This window comes from Trachinotus anak, unplaced genomic scaffold, assembly GCF_046630095.1.
Source record: "Trachinotus anak isolate AG129_WGS33_773 ecotype Australia unplaced genomic scaffold, CSIRO_AGI_Tana_v1 ptg000005l, whole genome shotgun sequence".
Classification (NCBI taxonomy): Eukaryota; Metazoa; Chordata; class Actinopteri; order Carangiformes; family Carangidae; genus Trachinotus; species Trachinotus anak.
In genome coordinates, this window is record NW_027273856.1 from 18871650 (window position 1) to 18897076 (window position 25427).

Below are 25427 nucleotides of genomic sequence, written 5' to 3' on the forward strand. Positions count from 1 at the left end.
TTTGGTTCTCTTCTATCGGGAGCAAATCAGGTCAGGCTTAGAGCTGCTCTCACTAATGAGGGAGCCTCATTCAGACTCATTTGGTTTGGGATGACACTTGCAGCAGTGTCCTGGGCACGACGCTGCCTCTCGCTCTCCTTCTTTCTCTCTATCCATCCCTCCATCTCTCTCTTCCATCTCTCTCTTCCCTGCCAACTCTAAACTGGAAGCCCTAAATAGGGGCTCGTAGTTGAGCCGTCAGAGCAATTAAACTGGAGCGGCAGGGAAAAGAGCCCCCTCTCCATTCTTCCTCTCCTCCACCCTCCCCCTCATCTCCCCCATCTCTCTCTCTGTTGGTGCTGAAAGGCCTGGTCTGGGATAAAAAGGTCCACTGATTAGAGAGCGAGAGCCGTGCTATCTGGGCCTGGCAGAGGTATGTGACAGGCCAGGAATCTGGGGAGCACTACAATAGTACCTCTGTAATATCACTGGGGTCCCCTGGGGGCCCCCCCCTCTCTCTCACTCACTCACTCACTCACTCACTCACTCACAGAGAGATCTCAGCACCAGAGAGCAGCCTCGCAGAGACAGAGGACAGACACAGAGATAGCTCTACTGTAATGTGTGTGTGTGTGTGTGTGTGCCTGCAGTCTTTGCAGCTCAAAGTCAAACTGAGCATTTGAAGTTTTCACTCTTGAAGAAGAAAGTCTTTTTTTTTTTTTTTTATGCCTAGCCTCACTCTTTCAGTCTCTGCCTCCTTCTGCACGTCTCGCTCTTCCTCTCCCCCTCTCAACTCCTCTCTGCACCTCTGTTTGCAGGTGGTGTGGAGAAAGCTGGGTGATGCAGCAGGATCAAAGCTGTCCATCAGACAGCACCTCTCTGGGAACCAGTTCAAAGGGCCGCTGTAGCACGGCAACCAGCGAGAGATGGAGAGACGGAGGGAGAGAGAGAGATCAGGATCTACAGTACCTACACTCACCTGAAAACACCTCTTGCAGCCTGCGCCTACACGACCCATCATGCCGTGCTCCCTACTGCCTACAGCACCTAGCGTTCCTTCAGCAAACACTCTCTCGAGACCGGCTGACGTAGCCACAGAATGGACCTGTTAGTCTGTTCTTCACATGTACAACTTGGCGTGTACAACATGTTTTTATCTCTCAGAGCTTATGTTGACAACTGGCAGCTAGTTTCACTGATTCACCACTTTTCTCCGTTGGTTTGGAGGCGTCCGTCTACACAATGATCTCTCTCTGTAAAACCGCCACAATCGCACATGCACTCACACACATACCCACGCCACTTATAGTCCTTCAGAGCGTAGCTATGCCACATGAATAGCGATATGACATGGTTTCAAGCACAGGACTGATGAGGCCACAGGGGCAGAAATCTCTTCACGTGTTGCTGGGAAGTGAAGGCAACATCGTGGTGGTATCTTCAGATAAGTTTTGATAGTACCTCCTATAGAGACCCTAGCTCCTGTCACATGTATCGCCCCTCCCCCTAGTGGTCAACAAGTATAACTAGAATTAGCATTCTAAAGTGTTAACTAAGTGAAACCCACTGTGACCTAGCGCCTTTTGCTCATAAGACAAGTCTATGGATAATGAAGTCTAGAGATCACTGTTATCTTGTGTATATTATGTATAAAACCATGGCACTACTTCATTGTTATTGTTGATTTATCTATTTTGTATTCTAGCGTGGCCATGTGATCAATAATTTCGTTTGAAAAGCACACACACACACAACCGGACCTTAAACAGGGTTTTGCTTTTGTTAATAAAGTTAATCTCTCTTTTTTTTTTTTTTAATTCTTTTCCAGATGAATCACTTTTATTCCTTCTCTCTGTAACCTCTGAAAATGTATCAAGGCCATTTTTGAATCAAACCATCTCAACGAGTTAATGGATAGATCGTTTTCTTATTCTGTGAAATGAACTAAAAACTGTATGCTGTGTGCATGCTTGACAATCATTTTCTCAGGTTGGGAGGGCTACAGCTTTACCTTTGCCCATCTGTGACTGCGAGAGTGTGTTGGCGTGCGTGTGTGTCTATGTATGTGTGTGTGGAAGGAGACTGAATGGTTCTGTTGCAGCTGTAGCATCTGCCTGTGAATTCTTTCTTTCTTTTTTTTGAACCCTGGTTACAACACGGTTGAAGAATGCTGAAGACATTTGCTGAATCCTTACTAAAGAGCTTCGTCCCATTATCGCTAATAAAACTTTTCAAGGCCAAATACGAAACCCTGAGTTCAGTTCTGATGGCTTCGTTGATTGCTCTGAATTCCTTGGTTCATTTTGTATCTCAACGGACGAAAAGGTCACTTTTCTGAAACTCTGATCTTTTCTGTAGCCGTGGATTCAGCAGGTGTGTTTATGCAGCGCATGTTTCTTAAAGTTGACTCTTCTTTTTTCTTAGAATACCAGAGATAAGTCTTCCCTTAGATGTCTTCTGAAAAACACTAACATTTAAAACGAGTATTTCTTGATGTCAGAATGAACAAACAACTGTTTGTCCAAGTATTTATTGCCAGGTGTCAGATAGAGATGGGAGTGCTATCAGTGACTGATCGGTCGTATTTTGAATTGATCAGATTCACACCGCAGTGATCTGCTTGATTAGTTTAATGACTGACAGCTCAGGCTCTCCCATCTCTAGTGTTATTTGTTCCAAATTAGAACATGTCTGAGGCTGCTCGTCGTGCACCTCTGTTCTCTCAAATAATGGGTCAAAAAACTAAATCAAAGTATGGTTTTTAAAAGTGTCCTTTTTTCTAGGAACTGATTTGAAGCCATGATACAATTTTGAATACTTTATATAGATATATGGCATTTGATTTGAGATGTGCCACATTTTTTTCTGCATGGTGTTTTGATTTGGAACCCAATTGTCTTTTTTTTTTTTTTTTTTTTTTTTTTTAAACATCTATAGTGTTTCTTTTTTTCTGCCTATATGCTAAAACCACAGTACACAATCCTAGAATCTACAGCGTAAATAAATGTCAATTCCTGCAGTAACTAGCATGGCTGTAACTTCTTTTCTTGAATTTCACTGTAATGAATTAGGCAGGTGAAAAGAAAAACATAAAATAGGCCACTTTTAGAAAAATTTGGGAGAAAATAAAAAGTTGGTTAATGATATACTGTGAACTGTCTTTATTTGATGAAACAAACACTTTTGCAGGCATGTTGTCCTCAGTGAATGGGTTAGGCTGCCCTCTGTTGGTGCACCACTGCAAATAAAATTAGACATGATTCCCAACCAGAACACGTTTGCTGTTGACAGGAGGTGGAAGTGCCTGAAACATTCAAATAATTAACTCAACAAAAAAATGTTCATGTCAAGAAGGAAAACAGGCCGGATTACATATTGAAGCAGTTTAAGTTAATTTAGCATTAATCTAACCGATAAGGTCAATTGTGACACATTATCACGACTTTCTGATGAGAGTGCATGAAAACTAGTCAGCAAGTGAGCAGAGAACTGTGTCCATTACTTTAAGCTAACGATTTAAACGGTTGAAATAGGTGAACGTTGTAGATAAATGGTTGTACTTTACAAGGCTATTTGAATGGTGCTGATTAGGGCTGAATACTTAATCAAAATATGATGTGCAATATCCAAATTGCAGGTGCTGCAATTTTTTTGATAAAGGTCAAATGTGTCACAACAGACCATAAAAAAATGAAATGAAATGCAAAAGCTATCACTCCAACTGAAATCGAGACTCATATCACAATCTGTAATTGCAGTATATTTTTTATGCCTATCGTTGAGCTGTGGGGATATGTCAGACAAAAAAAGCTGTACATGGTGAATCCATGTGCAACATGTTGATCAACACATGATCACCTGATATAGACTGCAAACATACCACTCAGTTTAGAGTAGGAAAAGCAAGTTTTTATTGTTTTTACTGTCCTAAGTGCCACTCAAGACACAAAACCACAGCTGCGTGCAGCATACAGAAAAGAGAAGCCTGACTAAGGCACATACGGATAGAAAATCTCCACCAAAAAAAAAAGTCTAAAAGAAAAGATCAGATATGTACAAATACACCTTAGACTGTCCAGTGTTAGATGTCAGGTTGGTTTGATAACAGAGTGTCTGTTGTGTAGTTCATGTGAAGCTGTTTGCTGAGCAGTTACACTAAAAATAATGGAGCAGAAAATAAGAAGTGTGATGAAATGAAAATCAACAGACAGCGTCTAATGGTAGCAGAAACATCTTGCCACATGACCTCAGTGTTTTCACCGAATAAACTGTAATAAGACAAAAAGAACAAAAAGCATGTTTAAACACGCTGCACATTCATGACCATGTTTGAATATACAGCATGTCTTTCAGTGCGACAGTACTTTTTATATCAGACTACTGCATGTTAAACCAACTCAGGATTCTATTTCGCTCTGTTTTTTCTCAGCAACAGTGGGAATGTGGAGAGAACAACACTAGGGGGACTGGAAATTCACAAAAACCAAAACACATGATCAGAAGGAAATGTAAGACTCAGCCTTTGATCCACTCAAACATTAAGTAAAAATGGTACATTTCATCCCCCTACAGTTGGTGAGTGAGCGTGTCTGACAACACTAAAAAAAGAGAAGAAAAAAAAATTTTGATACCGCTATTTCTTGGTACATTCCCAGAACAAAAGCAATGAATGACTGGACAGTGTTTGTTACAAGATCCTGGAACAGGGTGCACCAAGTTCCAATCCTGCGCATGTTTAAGTCACTAATCTCAAAATTATTTCAGGATTCTTACTGCAAACTTTCAGCACCACTTCTGGTTCTCATAACAATACTGTCCAGACCTCACTTTTCCTTTCAAGTCTATCTGTTGATAAGCCTTTATTCACAACCCTGGGAGCTGTTTATAAGAGGAGGTGAACAAAGCTCCATTTCCTTTGTTTGCACCAGATTAGCACAAGTTCCTGGTTGTTTTCCCTCTTCAGCGAGCTTCCCCTCTGCACAACCTCAGTTCATAGACTGTTGACACACTCTCATCTCATCCACCCACCACGGTTCAGGGGCATGCCAGGCGGAGGGGGCAGGGGGACCTGTGACTGTCCTGGGGGAACAGGGGGCGGAGGAGGGTACCCAGCAGGTGGAAGGCCTATCCCTGGAGGGGGTACGTGCCCTGGTGGCATGCGTGGAGGCGGTGGTGGAGGGTAGCTGTTGTAACCTGGAGGTGGATAGGTCGGGGTCAAGCTGGGTGGTGGGTAGGTAGAAGGAGGAGGCGGAGGGCCCGGAGGTGGTGCTGCGGGCGGTGGATAGACGTGAGGGTGGTATGGCGGTATTGGGGGTGCATAGCTGGGCGGCATGGGAGCGTAGGAGGGACCCTCTGTCTTCATCATCGACTGCAGGCTCTGGTAGCCCTCCCCAGACATGTAGGAGCTGGTGGTGGACATGATGTAGTTAGAGGGCGGAGGCGGAGGAGGGCGATGGGGCAGTGGAGGAGGCTGGTGTGGAGGTGGGGCATGCGGGAGAGGAGGAGCAGCCTCACTTCCTGGTTCTGCTTCTGTGGGAGGTGCTGGAGCTGGAACTGGAGCTTTTCGGTCTGGTGAGCGACAGGAAACAGAAAAGAGAAAACATCTTGTTAAAAAGTTGGCATCATCCTGCCTGTAAATAATACAACGCTGCTCACTCCCACACGATCTCAAATAACCTCTCCATTCCCAGACAGTGAGCGCACAGACAGAGCACGACTGCCAGGCTTCAGCAACAGAGGAGGTCTCATTATCGGGCTCAAGCACTAATCAGATTGGTCTGGGAGAGGTTAGGAGTATGCGTGTGTTGGGAAACTTAATGTCCAGACGAGTTGCTGGTTATGTAAGCAGACTGAGAGGACTAAAGACTTTGGGTTGCTTCCTAAGCTCAAGTACCAGGCAGGGGGTCCCGGCTGCTCATTATGGGCCTATTTGGTGACACACGCAAAGTAACAGCGGGGTGTTGAGACGACGCCAACGCGTACCTATGCTTTACCTCAATCTACATCTAAATCAATCTAACTTCCCCACAAATTAAACTGGAGGGAGACGGCAGAGGATCGTTACCTGAGGGAGGCTGTGATGTAGGCAGAGGGGGCATTGGGCTCTCCAGTCTAGGAATCTTTGACCCGACTGGTTCTGTAAAATAACAGTGAACACCAGAAAGACAGAATACCAGTAAGTAAAATGAAGACTTTGCTGTAGGCTTGAATATTCATACAACCTAACAAAAAAAAAATACTATATCATGCTAATTAGCAAACTTTTCTGGGAGGTATTTCAGTGGGTGAACAGACATTTGTAAGATTTCAACTACTTTAAAACCTAAATGAACAGAATTTTGCCTGCGTGAGGTTTAACAAGAATGTTACCTGGAGCCTTTGGTTCATCTTTGGGGGATGGCTGAAAAAAAGAAAAATGAATGCAAATATTCAGTGTCACTTTGAGGTAGGTTCTATTGAGTGTTGACACATGGATCAAGGTGAACACAAACACACAAGCTGTAGGATATAACGTAGATTTTAAATGAGTAAATATAGAAATTTAACCTGGGCAGAAAAGCAGAGGACTTTCCATTAGCCATAGTTTTAAAACATCTACAGTGTAATTCCAGTGTGTACTCACATGTGAGCGTTTGAGCTGGCGTGCAGGGCTGCCACCCTGAGGGGAAGTCTTCTTTGGTGGTGGGGGAGGAGGGTTGGAGGACGGGGGCTGTCCCTGTGGAACCGGAGGGGCAGGGAGCGGAGGAGCAGGTGCCCGCTCCTTCTCCTGCATCTGCTGAGGGATGGGCTTGTTGCCCTGGGAGTACAGGTCCAGGATCTGGTGGCAAATGTCTGAAAGAAAAAGATGTTTTTGTTGAGACAAATCTGGAAGGAGATTAAACACATATGGTAGGAAGGGCATGAAGTGTCTTGGCTTTATGATGAGCACCTTCAAGCAGCTCAACTGGGACGTCTTGGACAAACTGCTCCCACCAGCGGCGTGACGACTGCTTGGCCGTCCACTCCTGAATGTCAAATTTACAGAGGCGGCCGGCCAGGTACATGACAGCCACTGCAATAATCTCTGGCTCCCACTGCAGAGACAGCATGGTGCACAGGCTGCAAAGGAAACAGGCAAAATGGTTCCATTCAGATCTGAGCTTTGTCAAGAAAATGCTTTTGTAAAAACCTGGACCCTTTTGGAACCTTAAGACAGTACTTGTATTCAAATTTTTCTGTTTTGTATACTCTTGAAATTATTATTTTCTTTTTCACCTTTTCTCTATTTTTCTCATAGAGCAGAGTCAGACAGGAAATATGGGTTAGAGAGAGTTAAGGTGTTGACAGGAAACAAAGCTCCGTGGCCGGATTCAAACTGGGGACATTGCAGTAATGTGGTACGCTGCTTAAACCACTGTGACGCCCCCATGCACTACAGTTTTTATAGATAAACATTTCCTGGACCGTAGAGCCTGTTTCAGTAATTAATCCAGTCGTCAGCGCACATTAATTACCAGCTGGCAGGCTGGGTGGTAGAGCTTTAAACAGTAAGTAAATCAACTGCCTGATGCACCACCACTACAGAAGAAACCATCTATGACAAAGGGTGAGAATGGGAGACAGTGTTTACACGCCAGCTGCTCACCTGTCGTTCACAAACGTCCATGCCATTTGCAGAACCTTGCACACTTTATTTTTCTCCCCTGTTGCAATAAGAAAAAAAAAACAGCATATGCTTTCCTGGTTCTTCGCATAATTATATATCAAACTGCGTGTGGGTCTGATGCCATACTTATCCCATCTCACCTTTCAGCTGCTTGACATAGCGCAGCAGGAACATGTAAGGGTGCTCCACCTGCAGGTCAAATTTGATAGTCTGGAGCAAGATTCTCTCCAACACCATCACCTCTTCCTGTTGAAGAAAATAAAATGATCTAAGTATCTAAGTATTCCTGTTGGCCTGTTGACATCTACAGCAAATACTAGTAACTTTAAAGGTCATTAGTGGAGAGAGAATAACAGAATCCTGCAGCATAAGATTACTGTGTGGTTGCTTGTTAGAGCAGATTAACAGTAATTAGGCTGCAGCATGTTTGTTTTTTCTTTGTAGAGCTACATGATATTATGGCAGGGCTCTGTAATGCTGCTTTCAACAGATTTTAGGTTAAGACTATTATTTTCTTTTCTGAACTCAGTGACCAGAACAAATTCCCTGACTGAGATAGCAGGGTGCAGTACACCTTACAACGCAATGTTAACAGGGGAAACCTCTCAAGATAACAGAGTAAAAATGAAAGAAGCTGCACCTTTGGATCATCTCCAAACTGGGCGAACTGCACATCATTCAGCAAGCTGCGGGCTGTTTTGATTATGTCTTTGCACTTCTTTGGGGTTTCCTCCACTTTCCCCGCCAGGAAAAGACAGCATGCACCCGTCACCTGTTAAAGCACAAATCACAACATCAGTCCTACACATTAAGTCCACTTCCAGGAATGAGAAAAAATAAAGTTAACCACTCATTGAACTTACATATCTGGGGAACTGCTTGAAGGAGTGAAACATGTAGAAGCGGTGAAAATATATGATGCCAGTTGCCAGTGTGTCATAGTGTCTGATGACAAGTCAAGGACATCACAGAAACCATTTACAATTTTTTTTAGTTAATTTGTTAGATGTCAGCAGCTATGTAAAAAATAAAAAGGTTTCACTGTGCTGCTATGATCATTACATACAATAATTCACAACTGCTTCCTGTAAACGATTCACAAATATTTACTGTATATTCATCAGGGAGAAACTGATTTATGTTCTAACTCCTTCCCCAGTGTTCTCATAATTAATAATCACTCAAGGATACAGGCCAAGTCGTGTCCCCACATCAAATATGAAGCGGGCCCCTTCTCGCCGATACCGAGCCTCTGTGCCAGGGTCCAGGCCCTCAGACTGAGATGGGGTGTGGGCCAAATCCTTCTTGTCCCAGTACCAGCATGGCTTGATGTGGTCCAGAATTGATTGGCCAGTCATTGACAAGTTCTCCTTAGATTCCTTCATTGGCTGAGGAGAAGCAACGGAGGACGGACCTGCTGCACTGGACTGCTAAGAAGACAGAAAGGCTGCAGTTATGGCAGTTCTTCTTCACCAGCATTTGGCAGTCAAGAGTATGACCTCCTCAGCATGATAGCAGTGTTGGTTAATCTGGAAAACTTTTTGATTGAATGACGCTGTTCAACAAAATAGTATCAACGGGTGTCATTTCAACTCTGTGGGATATAGAGTGGCATACGTTCAGATTTTGACAGCCTACGACAAACCTAAAACTGGAGATGCAAATCTGCTACCTTTAACTTGATCATTTAAGCAGCCATTTTCGTCCAAAACTCACAAGCCATTTCTTCTAATCCACACTGTGTGAAATAAGAACGGAGGAGGGAATACTAATAATCGATATGTACTAAGCCAGCCGTTAAAAATCCAATTAAGAGGAGAGGAGCAAGGAGAAAACAGACTGACATGAACGTAATGTTTGGCATGGAGCCTCCTCTCTCATTCATTCATTGGTAATCTGCGCCTTCCGTTTAGCATGTAGCTTTGACCATAGAAAAACCTCATTTAAACGCCATCATTACCAGATTAAAGTGGACGTCGATGGCAACATATACAGTTTATGCGATTAGCATAACGAAACAGTTAGCTTCTGGCTAAGATTCACAAATGTCAGCTGTGCTAACGCTAACTTAAAGTTAGCTTTCATGAACCAAATAACCGGCCGTGCGTGGACCTCGTGTTAAACAGGGGGTCCGCCGCGGGTGAGGTCGCTTAAACGCACCAGGAGGCTAAAATCAATGAAACTTTGGGAACAAAAGCAGTCAAAGTTGTCACTTCAGCAGGTGAGTGCGCTCGCCGGCCGCCGCGGCTAGCTAAGCCCGGCTAGCAAAGTTGCTCCACTCGCGGTCCTAACACCGCTGCGGCTCGGTGCGCTAGAGCCTGTCAAAAGTAGTTATAATTCACCCCGATAATCGACCGTGTGTTTATAATGAAACACAGCCCTTACCTTTAACATGTAGCCGTCAGACTGAGTCACCCAAAACAGACAGCTGTACGAACAATCCGTATCACAATAAGTTGGCTAAGAAGTGATCAACAACAGTCCCCATCGTAACAAGGGCATCGCCATTACTCAGTGCGTCAGAGACGGTTGGCTGACGTCATTACGCAAGACATGTGGTACGTATGTGCTGTGGTTAGAGTTTTCTTTTACCTTTTCTCTGCTGAATTCACTTGATCAATGCCTCAAATACTATTCCCGCTATTAAATCCCAAAGAAAATATACGTGTAATCATTTGTTTGTTTGTTTTTTAAGTGATGAAAATATGTTGTTTCCAGAAAAAGCCACTAGAGGGAGACAAATAATTACTCGTGGGCTTGCGTGGACAGGACTGGATTTTTGGCACATAAGCAGTTTATGATTTGACACAGAGTCTGTAAAAAGCAATCTTGTGAACAAGGCTTCAAAAGACAGTAAACATTCACACACATGATAGATTGAATATTTTAAGATAATATTCTGAATGCTTACTTGATACTGGATTTTGTCACATACTACTAAAAATGACAAATGGGTCTGTGCTGCTGGAGGGTTGAATTGCACCTAACTGGCTTGAACAAATATACATTTATTGAAAAATGTCCCTGTACCTATAGATTTTCTTGTTGGAGTAAAAGACAACAATGACACTGAAGCAATTATAGTTTGGGGTGTTTTTTGTCTGATATCTTAAGACATAGATTTTTATTTGTGTCAATACAAAAATCAGCTGTTTGACTACCACAAAAATGAATAAAACTTTTAGATGAGTAAAAGAATAATTGATTGCTTTTATCCACAAATCAATCAAAATCATCGATAGGCTACATACAAAAAATCTATAGGAGTAACTTTTGCAAAAAACAAACAAACAAACAAAAAAACACTGAGGATTTTATGGTAAATAAGGAAAATTTTATTAATTAAAACAAAGCAAATTTTTCCTTCGATCTTTGAAGTTCAATTGATCAAAAACTCATGATAATCATTATCACCTTTGATTGGTTTAAAGGTTACAGTGTAAGTGTAGACTACATGTACCATCGTGTGGCCTCTTTGTTCCCCTCCCAGCCTCTCTTCAGAGAAAAGCCAGCATTGAATCATTTACTTCTTCCAAATTAAAATTTGGAATCTGCATGCATTATATATTCACCCGTGCTCGGACAAATCCTCTTAACTGTGGGAGAAATTGTCAGGATGTGTCCTGTAGAAAAGTAAGAGCCTTGTCTAGTTGTATTGCCGGTAGCAAGGGAGCATCTCAATCTGTCACTCAAGTCCACACACACACGCACACACACACACACACACACCACAGTAAATCAGCTTATGAATAATATATACTTGTACTTTCTTTATTAATATTAAACATTGCATAATGAAGCACTGACTATAAGCAAATCCCAGAGCAATATTCATATTACCATGAGCTGTCCTAGAGTGGACCTTTCATTGTTTATGTCAGTCCTGTCACATTGTGGTTAAACACATCAAAAATGGCTGCTTTGACCAGTTGGTACACTTAACCTCGAGAACACCAAATCCTCTTTTTGTTCTTAAAAATTGCATTGTGTGCTGTTTTCCTTCATGTATATTGGTCTACTTTAAGAGTTTAATGTTATTTTGGTACCCTTTAGAGAGTAAACTGATGGAAGAGACATGAAAAATGGAAGATAAGAGGATGTGACGAAGGTTGTGACCCAGAACCAAAGCCAGTTGAGATGCATGTACTTTTGTCCACTGATGTGAAAGACTTAAGCTTTGTCCTTGGGCTCATTTTTATGTTTTAACATAAATTATAAGTGCTCGGAATCTCCTTAAAACTTGGGTCATTTTGGAAAAGAGCTTAAGTGTCAACATAATGTTTCTTGTTACTTGGACAAAGCTTTCATTTCCTCGTATCCTCATCTCTTGTGTAGGTAATGCCCCGCGGTGTGTTCAGGTATCTCGCATTCAGTGATGGCACTTACCATGCGAGATGCATGTCTCCTTAGAGGCAACACTTTGGACTTAAAACCTTTCCTGTGTCCACAAGCAGGGTATTTGTGGTATGCTGGCCCTGTGCAACCCAGCTTAAACTGCCTTTGCCCGGAGCCAGCAGATACAAGCTATAATGGAGGCATTGATGTATTATTGAGAAACCCATGGGTAAGGATCAAGGAGCCTCTTGCAGCCAGAAGGGATGGCAAGAGAGTGTGTGTGAACTCAGGATAATGTTTTCCTTCAGCATCCAATGTGTCCACGACTGCTGTTGCTCTCTTGGCCTGATGCGAAGAAGAAGACATTTCATGTAATATCACATACCGAATTTATGCGCTCCAGTCAAAGCAATATGCTTGACAACATGCTCGGCCTATCTGTGAAAGATAACTGTTGTGCCGTAGTGTTTCCATGTGGAGTCTGCTGAGGTTATGTCTACTTGAGCCAGAGCTGAGATGACATTTCATTTATATAAATAATTACTGTCCTGAAAGTCCCCTAGGCCTGCCCTGAAGCAATCAAACTTCTAATGCTCTTAAAATTGCCCACCATGTTTTATTAATGACAGACTATAAAATGTATTGCTATAGCTGCACACTTCTCTACTGATCCACAAGGAAATAGTGTCAACTTTAAATAGCTGTATTAGGCTCTTATTTTTATGCAACAATGTATTTCAACCAATTTACAGCACAGTACATGTTTTAAATGTATACGGTGAAAAAAAAAAAGGAGAACCCTGAGTATGTTCTTAGCTGAGCTGCAGCCTGTACAAAGCACTTATCTGTGCATACACTGATCTAAATGAATACAGTGAATCATGTGCGGAATGATTGCCCATTAGTGCCATTAATTGCCACTGAGTGAACCTGATCTACTCTTCAAAGACTCTCTTAGAATCTGAATTGAGGCTTCATTCTAAAAATAAGAATAAAGTATAGCAAGGATGTGTTAAGGTCTCACCCCTCTAAACAGACCTGTAATGTCTCCAGACTGTGCCAACAGAGGGTACTGTTGCCTCACAACATGTTTCAATTACCCAAACAACAAAGATGCAGCCCCCCCCCCCACCACCCTCCTGATCCAATGTGAGGAAGTAGGTGTGCTTTGCATTCTTATTCATCATGTGCAGTGGCATTCTTTGGTCATTTACATAGCCCAGAATGCCCCAATAACACAGAAGTATTCATTATCTAAATTAAAGGTGACCTTTGAACCCAGATGCTTCGTTTAGTCTGATCTAGGTGTGCCTGTTCCTGATGTTTGAAACTAAATCCTTCTGATATGCCTGCACAATTTCAGCTGGCATTTTATGAAAGACTGAATGTTGTGATAATCAGTAAAGTGATCAAAGCATAAAGAAAACGAATGGGTGTGATAAAGGGAAATGATGATAAGACTGTTGGGCATCGTGCTCTTTTGGACTGAATGACCATCAGAGCTGATGAATGTTCAGGTGGAGGATCATTTTGTGCGGCAAATGAACACTCCTTCAAAAGGCAGACAGTGTGAGCGCGTCTTTGACTGATGATTACTTTCTGTGTGGAGCCCGTCGCCGAGCTCCGGGGAGCCGCCGCGAGCTGCCCCCGGTGTCAGCGTGTTGTTGTCCGCCGCCCTCCTCACATGTCTGTGGGGTCTGACGCGCAAACGTCACGGACTCACTTGAACTTGAATCCCATCCCACTCCACGAAGGCAACCCCCAACCGCACACACACACCCAAACAAACACACACACACACAAACAGAGACTACAGTCTGCACACGCACAAATGCGGGTCCTCCCAAACAGAGCCTCTTTCATCGTGTGAGTCAACAAGAAGTAGCCTCGACACTGTAGGAAACTGGGAAACATTGGACCTCTGCTTGTTGGACGAGGAGGAGGAGGTGTCTTGTCTGCCCGCCTGCTCTCTCTCTCTCTCTCTCTCTCTCTCTCTCTCTCTCTCTCTCTCTCTCCTTCTCTCTCTCTCCCTCTCTCAATCAGCGAGGCTACTGCCACCAGAGCCAAGAGTTGCCGTTCCGCGCACCGATGCCAAAACGCGCAGGAGGAGTCAGTGCCAAAGGGTCATTTTAGCGCACCACTGCTGACATCGAAGGACTGTAGGGAATCCTAGAATAAACAGCAGTCATTTGACCCAAGGTGATATAATCATATCATTAGAAATAAGAAAGGGGGAAAGGGAGAGGAGCCAAATAAGAGCCAATACCTTTCACCGGTGGAGTGCTCCGTACTTCATCTGTCACCACGGTCGCTGCAGAGGTGGGCAGTCCAGGATTTTTTATCTGAAAAAGGTCATTGCAAAAAAAAAAAAAATATATTATCTACCTGCGCACATATCAGCTCATCAGCCAACTGCTTCCTAAAACCACACTTTGGCTTCCTCAATCCAGGTGTTGCGTCCTCCGAAGGCGCTGCCGGACATTGTGGACAAACTGGTCTTCCGTCCTTATCGCGCTCCTGTCCGACTCCTCACCTTCCGAAACGCGCATCAAGTTGCAGCTGAAGACTGACTGTGAATAGCAGAGGGATTAGGAGGAGGGAAAGTTGGTCTCCTGCGATCCAGAGAGGACCGACACCACGGTCCAAGCCGACTCCAAGTGCCGTTCACCGGGCGATGCCAGAGTAAATGCCGGGGCAATGTCCCGCCGCAAGCAGGTGAACCCGCAGCACTTATCGTTGACGCACAGGGAGACAATACAAGGTGAGTTCAATTGTTTCTAGTCTCCTCACTTCATATATAATTACGTTTATTGATTTTAATGATTTATAGTTTATCGTTATTATTAAATCAGATTTTCAGTTCAGTTTTCCCCCCCCGCAAAAGCATTTATTGGGGAAAAAGATTCAAACCGTGCCCATGCTTTGTTTTTCGTATTTGAAAAAAACACCAAACAAAGACGCTAATTACCGACAATAACTCTGGAATGAGAAAAATAGATTGACCATGTGATAAAGTGGAAAACACTCAGCGGTTCGTTTTAACACACGTTTGTTTTTTTACACTTCACACTGCAAAATAATTCAGGAATATTTCAAACGCGCCCTTCTCAGCTTCTTGACTTTATACCACGCCAGATGATCTAATGACAACAACAGTGGGACTGTCTGGCAAAGTGTGTGTGTGAGTGTGTGTGTGACTGAATGTGCACGCACGTGCGTTACGCGCGTATGAGTGTGTGTGATCCAACATTTCATCACAAAACAATTTAGCTTTTTTTTTTTTTTTCCAGCATATTGCAACATGTGCCGCTGTTTCTATTTGTGTCTACTCTGTTCAACATTTCGGTGATTTTTAAATCCGGTTATTTATTCGGTGGCTTTGCACAAGGTGACTTGGATCTTAATTTAATTGTATTTTTCATTTTTAAATAATAACCCCTCTTGCTTTCTCTTCCGCTTCTGCTCTTTCTATCAAGCAAAACACACACACTTCAAACACACACACACACACACACACACACACACACTCACACACACTTCAAACACACACACACACACACTGAAATTTATTTCTCTTGATACACACAGGCCTATCAGTACTTTCAGATAACATTTTAAGAACATACCAAAAATCAAACTGTGCACGAAAATAAGTTCAACTTGCAAGAGAGCATCACACACAAGTGAGGAACAAGCTGAACTTTTATTAATGCGATATTTTAAACGCAGGGTCAGAACTCGTTTGATGCTTTCAGAGCTGCGACCAAAAAATGTGATTAAATTGCACAGATTAAATCTGAGGCAGAATTTTTTTTTTTTCTTTTTTGGAGCATATGATTAAAAAGTCGCATAATCCAATTTCTAATCGATTATATCAATCTAACCTTCATCTCCCAGCGCTGTGCTTTGCCTAAATCCAATTTCATAGAGGCCTAATCTGGGTAATTCATTGCAGAAGTTCATGATGTAATCTTTGGCCAGTCTGTTTTGTGCTGAAAAGGCTTGTGCGCATTCCGTCCCACCCGACACATTTAGCATTTAGACTAATCATTTCTCCCATTCACTTCGCCTCTGTCTCTCTGTCTTTCTCATTTCCACTGACTTTCCTCCTGTCGACTTCTCGGTCCAAATAATTACGGTCATTTCAGGCGTGAGGAGCGAGCTGAAATCTAAATGTTTGCTTCAACCAGTGGTTTTGTTTTCTAATTGAGAAAGTGTGATGCATGCTCAGCAGATTTTAGGCAGATGACAAATATTGATCCAGCTTGACTATTGATCTGACTCTTTCTTTTCTGTGCTGTCACAGTCACTGTCTGTCACTTAATGAAGATGGACACCCGAGCTGATTCACCGCAGTACATTTTCAACTGTGCAAAATTTCTAACATCACCACAGTTTCACCTCAGGCGTGTGTGTGTGTTTAACATTTACCTGCATGAATTATGACAAATACTTGCAACGTTTTCCATATTTTCATTTGTCCCCAGGGGACTTGTACAAATTTGGACTATAATGGTTAAATATTTGCCTCCCCTCCTTCCAGACATGGGTCACTTTGTTTGACATCTCAGTGGCATATCAGTCACACGCAACCTTACAGCACCTGCTGTGCACTCAGCATATCCTTATACTGAACCTCTGGTGCTGAATGTAGGTACTTGCATAATTTGAATGATAATTAATTGTCACAAATTACCTTTCAATTTCTTTATTTCCTTGTTTGAGCTGAAGCTGCATTCAAAAGCCTCCAGGATGCATCTGTTCTTGCCTGAGGCTTTTTAATGAGCTGACCTGTCTGTCTGTAGAGACCTGAAAGTGTCAAACTACGACTAAAGTTGAGATATTTACAGATGCAGGCGGAGCTTTGATGCTCAGGTCGATCAGGCAGAAGTCAGTGTTGTGTTAAAGTGGCTATTAGAGCATGTACAGTAGGATGCTGAAAAGCTGGGCCATCTGGAGGGCCTGAATCTGGTCCTACCTGTTCTTTCACATGATACACTGTTGAACTGTGGCCTCAACAAGCAGCGATAATGACCTGAGAGACACAAGTGCAAGAGTAAGGAAGGACTGGACTTGCAGGTATTTTTTTTATTTTTATTTTTTTTGGTTGTAAAGCCACCGAGGTGATTACATACAAAACAAAAACTGGACTTTGAACAGACACCTGAAAAATCCTAATTATCTGATTCCAGTTATTCTACCTCTGCAAGAACAATGTGTGTCTGTGAGTGAGTGTGTGCAAAGATGCACTTGTGTTTGCACAAAGCACCTATGTTTACCATACTTCTTCCTATTGATACCGCAACTCTAGCTTTGATGGATGGAAAGCGTTTAATGTACCTGTCATTCACCGTCTGGAGCCTGCATGTTGCTTTGGGCTGTTTCCTTAAGCTGGGTGGGTCTGGAGAGGACCAGGATCACACCTCAGGCTGGAGGATCAGAGGAGCACTGGGGGAAAACCAAACTGTAATTTTATTGAGTCAACATAAAATTAGAGCCCGGCGTATGTACAGTCAGACAGCGTTTCAGCAACTGATTAAAAGTGGATTTGTTTCTTTGTAACAGTTTTAATATCACCTCCTCATTGGCTCGCCTCGGTCTCACGGTTGTACAGCATTTCAGTATCAGCTGTCAAGACCGGTCCCAAGGTATCTGCTTACCCCGAGTAATAATATGAAGTTTCTGCAGGGTGCCAGCATATATCAATCACATGTCAGATCAGGGGTTACTCAGTGTAACTGAACACAGCAGCCCTGCAGCCATGGGCCTGTGGGTCATGCTCTACTTGGAAGTGCAGAGAACCTGAATATCAGCATATTTCTGGACAGGCGTCTAGTGGAAGACTATGTACTGGAAATCTACTCGCCAGGCCAGACATCAAGAGGGACGTACACAAGTGACTGTAAATTGCCATGAATGCACACAATGCACAAGTATGCGCCAAGGAAAGAAGACACACACACACACACACACACACACACACACACACGCACATATATATATATATATATATATATATATATATATAGACTCAGCATATACTTTAAAACTACACAAACATCGCTCCCTAAACTGTGTGCAAACTGCACATGTTCACACACCAACAAATCATATGTAACAAGCAATTCTGTCTGAGTAGAAATTGACCTTCTGTTTACAGTTCATCCTTTGTGTAATTAAGATCCTTGCAGGGAAAAAGACAAACATCCCTTCCAGGCGTTTTGAGGCTCTTTCAGTCAATGATTCAACTTGGAGTCACGTCCATGACAAAGACAGACCTTTCATAGGAATATCCTTATGAATTACTCACACATTAGGATGGAAAGAGTGGTGTTTAGCGTCACAGGCCTTGCTTGCTCAGAAACCCGGTAATTTTTGCAATCTAATATCAGCATTATTACAGGGAATTGTTTTCTGGATCCAGCCATGGAAACGCCTCGTGATCACTGTTTATTCTCAGAACTGGCATGCTACTTGTGAAGCAGTTAATGTTTTCGTCTTTATTTGCACCATATGGCTGTCAAATGCTAGAGAGAGAAAGCCACCGTACGTACTGCAACACCACAGTAAATATTCACACACATTGTGGTAAGCGGATGATAATCTCACAGGAGATGATTGGTGAGCGATTTATGATTTACCATGAGGCGTCGCAGTCTGTTCTCAGATTTTCTTCCTATATTATTGAACACATTTAATCAATTTTGCAATGCTGTAAAGCTTCGTTCACTATTGGTATTATATCTCCAAAAATTGTTTGGCAAATTTGATTTACGCCAGCGAATGTCATGCCTCATAGCTGACAAGTCATTTGTAGCGATTTAGTGACAGGTCACAGTCAGCTGCAGAGCCGTATTTTCCTCACTTTCAGGCTGATAATCTAAGATTTATGATAAGAAATGAGACTGCCACAGATTAAATGGTGATAAGATAATGAAACACACAGGCTTGGCCTTACACAACGCACACTGTTGCAGCTTTCCTTGGCAATCGCAGCCGAGAAAAAGGGATAGGCTAAGCGAGGCCGCTTGTTGTTTGAATTTTTGATTGCAACCATCTGCAACGTTGCTGGTGTCATTTATTTTCAATGACAGCGTGAATTTTACCCGACTTTCCCTGTGGGGTTCACACATATGTGATTGTGTGTGTGTGTGTGTGTGTGTGTGTATGTGTGTGTGCATGCATGTTTTTAGCTCAGCAGATTGAAGGGGAAAACAAAGACAGGGAAGCAGGTCTGAACCCATACAGTGTGGTCGACTATCATATGAGTGCCCCTGGCCTTACTCTGCCGTTCACCAGCAGAACAGAGTGTGCAGCTGCTATTAAAATGTTGTGTGAGGTCAGAACTTCAACAGACACTAGTTTCACGGTCTTCGGTTATGCCGCTTAGGAGAAATCTCATCAAATCACAACATATCATTAAGTAAAAACAAATGTTTCACATTCAGCAAAATCACATTTTCTCCGGGTCTTATTCCACTCAGAGCAGAGCAGAACTTGTCAAACCCTGTTTTAAATTTTTCTTCGCCTTCACCTTCACCTCAGGCACAATCAAACAACAAAAAGAGTCATCAGTGAGACATAGGAGTATATAAGGACAGACACAATAGTTAGGTATTAGGTATTATTTATCGGGGCAATTAATGTCAGAGAACATATGCACTCTGGCATGTTTTACCTACTGAGCTTGTTCCACCTGGCCCCTGCTGTGAAAAACACTGACGAGGACATCGCATTTACTGTATCAAATACCAGTTGTGACAGTTAAATTACAATGTCTGTCACCGAAGTGCATGGCAAACATTTTTCACTATTTGGAAATTGAAAAAAATATCTCATCATGCAAAAGAAACAATTCCTCGCCTTTGACAACATTGCTTCTTCATTAAGCACTTTTCTGGCCAGGCGTTAGAATATTTTTCTGCCTTTTATAGAAATGGAAATATTGGTGAAAGAGGCCCATTGTCTTCAGCTGTGTCTCCCATCTGGTACACATTGTGCAGTGGCAGTGTGCAGCGGCAGCAGGCAGCAGCAGTGGAGTGACTAACTGACTCTCTCCTCATCAAACTGATAGGGGGTGCTCTAAGGCTGCCTGACTTAACTCACACTTGATAAGGCAGAGTAGCAGGACTGTCATTGGGTGAATATGGCTCTGCATATATGTGTGTGTGTGTGTGAGAGAGAGAGAGAGAGAGAGTGAGAGAGAGAGAAAGAAAGACACAGAGAGAAATAAAGTAGGTGTGGTATCATGTTAGACAGCTGGGTTTCATTGCTATCATCACACCTTCTCGACGATGGCATGTTTGACAGTGCGTCTGCTATGCTCCTTTACCTATCAAGCATGTTCCTCTCACATAGGAGTTTATACAGAGGAATTAGACACTGTCTGTCACGATGATAGCCTACAATACTGTGTTTTTCTTTCGTGTGTGTGTTTCCATTTCAGTGTCTTTGTGCCCGCGGTTGATTTTTTTTCCCTTCTTCTTCTTCTTTCCTGCAAGCATTCCACGCTCGGTTCCTTCTTGCACATGTGTTTTTCTCACACAGGTGAGCCTCGGGATAGATGAGTGAGCGGGTTTCAGAGAGGGGTGCGGTTTTTAGAAGCTGTCCGACTGATATTCCAGTGGCACAGTGACGGTGCCAACGCCTGCTAATTTACTGCCTTCTGCCCCCAGGCCTTGTTACTCATCCATAGGTTAGCAAACAGGCCTCATTCTACTTGTCCCTGCCTCTGACAGGGAGAAAGTCAAGTTCAAATGCCCAGGTGTCTGTCAGCTCGTTGGCTCGATGTTGTCTTTTTCTCATGTACGACACACGAGGATCTGGGTCTCATGCCACCTGTCTTGCTTTCAGAGTCAGAAATGAGAGCACGCCATGTTGTTATCACATATATCACCTGCACAGTCCCACTTATATGCATTGCACATATGCACACATGCATGCGTGCGCACAGTGAACATGGCTTGTGCGAGCACTGAGAAACACTGCTTCATGTGAATTGCGGTCACGAGCTGTGAACTGTAGGTAAATATGTGTTTGTGTTCCTTCTTTGCCGCCAAAGATTATGAGATGGAAATTATTTGGCAGGCATCCAGGAACCCATCGCCATTTAGAGAAAAGATATTTGGCATCGGATCATCACTCCGGGGCGAAGTGAGTGGACTGGAACATGTGTGTGTGTGAGCGTATGTGTGGGTGGTTGGGTAGGAGGGGCGCTTTGGAGTCGTAAAGATGTATTTGAAACATAAAATTTGGTAAAAAAAAAAAATGTGTATGATATTCAGGCGGAACTCTGCCCGAGTTTAACGGTTGATGATTGGGAGTTTAGAGGAGCAACGCCTCCCTGACAGTTTGAGATGGGAGATAAGAGAGTTTAGGATCTCGGCTCTGATAACTACACACCGAGACACACAAACCAGTGCACACCCTCTTTGTCTAATCTTTGCAATTATTAGGGTGTCATGTTTGGAGAAAGAGAGAGAAGAGAGGCAAAGAGAAAGAGGGGGTGGGGTGGGGGGGGGGGGGTGGGCGGGGGGGGTGCAGGTGCTAGAAGTGGAGGAGCAGCGGAGACAGGCAGGCGCTGCTGCTATGCTCCTCTCCCAGGTATAAACATCTCTCCCTGGGTACACACTCACTCAGACGCCCCTTAAGTCTCTGGAGCTTCAGGTTTCCTCCGGGCTTTTTAGAAGAGGACACATTTTCATACTGGTACATCAGGGTAGTGTTTAAAAAAAAAAATGGAGGTTGTCCATGAGGGATTTACGTTAAGCTGAGGGAGTCAGTCTCTGCCATAGGGGAGGAGGGAGGGAAGAATGTGTAATGGTTATTAATGACCGTGTCAGATCTGTGAAGAATGAGATTTACTCTCTTAACAGGACCCCGGGTTTGGCTTTATAGATTTTCTGTCTGTGGAGAATACAGTGTTCGAACTCACCTGTGTGCTGCTCCATTCATGCACACACACACAGACACACACACACACACACACACACATTCACACACACTCTCAGACGTCTTACTTTTTTTTTTTCATATCCTTCTCATTTTTCTTTTCTCTGTCTTATTCTGTGATACACACACACACACACACACACACACACACACAGACACACACACATTCTGGTGGATGTGGCCTCCGCTATGCTACACTTTGTTCTGCACAAGCTGGGGCTCCCACATGGTGAAGGCAGCCGTCTAGCTATGACAGCTTAGTGCAGCGAGGGCTCTCACCGGAAACCCAGCCTGCACTGTGAGATGAATAGCTTCCTGGCCACACACAAACACACACAGGCAGATATACACACAGACACACATATGTATACATACAGTTTATGTGCTGGGTCCCACCCACGCAGATCTCTCACGGATAAGCTGCGCAGGTGTTTGTCTAGGCGAAGCAGGTTCACAGCGGCGCTGTTTTATGCCATGAAAGTAACACAGTTGTGAACGTAATGATCATCTCGTGTGGTAGGGAGAGATGGCTTTTATCAGGTAATGTCATCAGGAATAACTAAACTGTGTTTTTTTTCTCCGTCTGTCTCTCACTTTCTTTCTTCTTACTTCAAAAAAAAAAAAACACCATTGAGTTAACATCTTTTACCCTCCTCTTCCCTTTTCTGCAGCAGAGGCCAATCATGATTCAGGGGCGGGATCTCCATCTCCAGAGCCATCCACCCCCAGCCCTCGGAGGGCAGGACCTGGGGAGCATGATCTGCTGACCTGCGGCCAGTGCCAGACCAACTTCCCTTTGGGCGATATCCTGGTCTTCATCGAGCACAAGCGCCGTCTGTGCCGGGGCCCCGGGAGCAGCCTGGGGTCTTTCTCCAAGCCTGGGGAGAGTGGCGGGATCACGGGCATTCCCATCTCTCCCAGGGCCAGGTCACTGGAGCTGGGTAGAGGGTCCATTCCAGTGGAGGTGGGCGTCCAGGTGACCCCAGGAGGAGAAGAGGATGAGGAGAGGAGGCTGACGCCGGCCAAGGGAATCTGCCCCAAACAGGAGAGAGGAGGTACGGAGACTAGAGCACACTGTAGGAGGATGCAATTACAAGAACACGACTCAACTGTAAACACACAGTCTGAAGAGAGCTCCTGTCAGTATAGATGCACATGTATGAAACACACATATAGATACAAAAAACATGTAGTCTCACACACACACACACACACACACACACACACACACACACATCTCTCACCTGTCCAAGACAGATAGCTCTCTTTAAAGAATCCCAGCTGCTTGTTATTTTGACAGTGGCCTTCAGGAGGGATTAATGTAGCCTGGGATGATTTCATTAGAGTGAGTGAGAGCTGCACTGTGTGTCTATTCTGCTTCATTCTAAGTAAAACATCACACACATATGCACACACACACACATGTTCACACACACACACACACACACACAAAATCACACACACCAAACACACACACACTGGCAGGCCTGAAGGACTTCTTCATCTGAAACCAATTGTGAAAGGCGAGGAAGAAGGTGATAGAGGAGCCGCCCCCAGTGTGCGCGCGCGTGTGTGTGTGTGTTGTGGTGTTTTTTTTTTTTTTTTGCTCATGTGACTGCACATCTGAGCGTTTGTAAAGAAATTCTGCAGCATATAAAAAAAAAGAGGTTAAGGAAGCTGATTAAAATTCATCTGTGTGCATGGTGAGGAGAAGAGGATTAATAAAGCAGCAAGGCCGTTCATCTGGCTGAGGGGTGTGTGTGGGGGGGGGGGGGTCGCAGCGGCAGCAGCAGTGGTGGTGGTAGTGAGGGTGGGGTGGGGGTGGGGGGCTGGGGGGGTTGTAGACTGCCAGCGCTGCAGGGAAACCAGTTCAAAGTTATCAGAGGAGACAGTCACCATCACACCCAAGAGCTGGAAAGGCTATCCAGGATTACACAGACTCCAGCAGGCTGAGGGGGACTTGGTTAGAAAAGGGAGACGACTGTGCTGTAAAAGTTACAATCACATAGAGAAAGATTGTATGATTAACACAGAGACTGGTCACCACCACACTGTGTGTCAAACTGCCAGGTCATAAAAAGTCTTTTTTTTTTTATTTTTTATATTATGTCATACATGTGTCGTTTTCAAAGATATTAGGGTCTCAAAGTGTAGAGTAGTCCTTCAAAATAAAAGTTCTCAAACAGCACGGTGTCGCAGACATGGATAGATTCATACGTGCGAGTGACATTTAACAGTTTTAATTAGGTTAATAAGGTCTTACACAACTGCCACCGCACATTGAAATTAAGTGAGTGGTTACACTGGTTTCTACAGATAATGGTAGACGAAAAGAATTAATGTAAAAGGTGTGAATGTTGACTCTGTGTAGATGCCATGACAACAGGCTCTTGGTTCATTGGGTTCACAGCAAGTGCATGTTTTTAAAAAAAATTTTTTATTACATTTAAATCCCTAGAATAAGCAATGATATTTTGTTGATCACATTCAGTCACCCCCAAAAATGTAAAACACCAAAAACACAAGAGAGGGGCTTTAAGTTTTTCCTTCTACTCGTGTATTAGAAGAAACTTTTCATTTAGTTTTGTATGTCACTCAGTTTTTACTGTCGGATTCTATAAGATTTAGCTCTGGTCTATGAGATATTGCAAAACATTTTATAAAAAAAAAAAAAAAAAAAAAAAAAAAAGCCCTGGGAAAATGTTTTTCATACATTTGCACATTTTGTTCATTTCATAATCAAAGCTGCTGTAGACATATTTTGTCATCACTGCAGAAATCAGCACATATGCACAGTTCCTGTGTGTGTGCGGCCAGCAGCTGTGTGTGTGGTCACCAACTTTTGCAGTGGGAAAAATTTTTTTTACTGAAGAAAGATCACAAGCAATCTGTGACAGCACAGTTTTGGATGTCACTGCTAATTTCAGGAAATAAAAAGCATGGGCATTATTTTGAAGAGTAAAGACATTTTAGTGTCTCTCAGACAGTGTGTTCTAGACAGTAACATGGCTTTTATCAGTTGTTTAATTTTTCAGCTAATGTTAGCAGCGAGCCCCCCTGGAAGCTGCAGCAGAAACACACAAACATGGAACTCATTTGGAGGCTTATGCAATGAGAAAGACTCGGTGCGTTTTACATGGCGTTTTGTCTGGTAGGTGGTCAGAGGGAAAACATTTAGGCAGAGGTAGTGAGTGAGCCAGTCTGCTCGAGCGGCAGTCAGTTAGTCACTCACACAGACAGACAGTCTTATCACTAAGAGAACAGGACATGAAAGCACTCGAAGCCCCAAATGAAAGAGCGGAGGAGAGCTTTGTTCAACACATTAGATGCCACTCAAGGCAGTCTCAAGTTTCAACCAAATTAGATTACATTATTAGGTCTAATTAAGTCCAATGTGTTAGCAGCACACTCTCTCTCTCTCTCTCTCTCTCTCTCACACACACACACACACACACACACACGGAAATATCTTCACATTTGCTTCCATGTGTTACTGAGAACTTTACAGCCAGAGCGA

The 25427-nt window shown here is 43.4% G+C and overlaps 3 protein-coding genes across 12 annotated transcripts in view; 2 read left to right on the plus strand and 1 right to left on the minus strand.

The window, feature by feature from the left end:
- The window catches only part of ccdc85cb (coiled-coil domain containing 85C, b), a 46149-nt gene extending 43026 nt beyond the window's left edge, over positions 1-3123 (plus strand). For all 5 annotated transcript variants that reach the window (XM_071478717.1, XM_071478718.1, XM_071478719.1 and 2 more), the window contains one exon: positions 798-3123. In XM_071478717.1, coding sequence (XP_071334818.1) covers positions 798-887 — 90 coding nt within the window. In that variant the 3' untranslated portion in view covers positions 888-3123. The remainder of the gene's footprint in view (positions 1-797) is intronic.
- A 2-nt stretch (positions 3124-3125) lies between these two features.
- The window catches only part of ccnk (cyclin K), a 263741-nt gene continuing 241439 nt past the window's right edge, over positions 3126-25427 (minus strand). The window contains exons 2-12 of one of the 3 annotated variants that reach the window (XM_071478713.1): positions 10010-10068; positions 8816-9054; positions 8488-8569; positions 8265-8396; positions 7765-7870; positions 7604-7661; positions 6908-7077; positions 6602-6810; positions 6349-6379; positions 6044-6115; positions 3126-5547 (exon numbers count right to left, since the gene is read on the minus strand). In XM_071478713.1, coding sequence (XP_071334814.1) covers positions 4991-5547; positions 6044-6115; positions 6349-6379; positions 6602-6810; positions 6908-7077; positions 7604-7661; positions 7765-7870; positions 8265-8396; positions 8488-8569; positions 8816-9054; positions 10010-10018 — 1665 coding nt within the window. In that variant the 5' untranslated portion in view covers positions 10019-10068 and the 3' untranslated portion in view covers positions 3126-4990. Of the gene's footprint in view, positions 5548-6043; positions 6116-6348; positions 6380-6601; positions 6811-6907; positions 7078-7603; positions 7662-7764; positions 7871-8264; positions 8397-8487; positions 8570-8815; positions 9055-10009; positions 10164-25427 lie in introns of those variants that run through there. The other 2 variants (XM_071478710.1, XM_071478714.1) reach the window with 2 other exon arrangements.
- The window catches only part of bcl11bb (BCL11 transcription factor B b), a 31387-nt gene continuing 19128 nt past the window's right edge, over positions 13169-25427 (plus strand). The window contains exons 1-3 of one of the 4 annotated variants that reach the window (XM_071478697.1): positions 13173-14310; positions 14410-14720; positions 22582-22965. In XM_071478697.1, the coding sequence (XP_071334798.1) occupies positions 14657-14720; positions 22582-22965 (448 nt within the window). In that variant the 5' untranslated portion in view covers positions 13173-14310; positions 14410-14656. Of the gene's footprint in view, positions 14721-22581; positions 22966-25427 lie in introns of all 4 variants that reach the window. The other 3 variants (XM_071478698.1, XM_071478699.1, XM_071478696.1) reach the window with 3 other exon arrangements.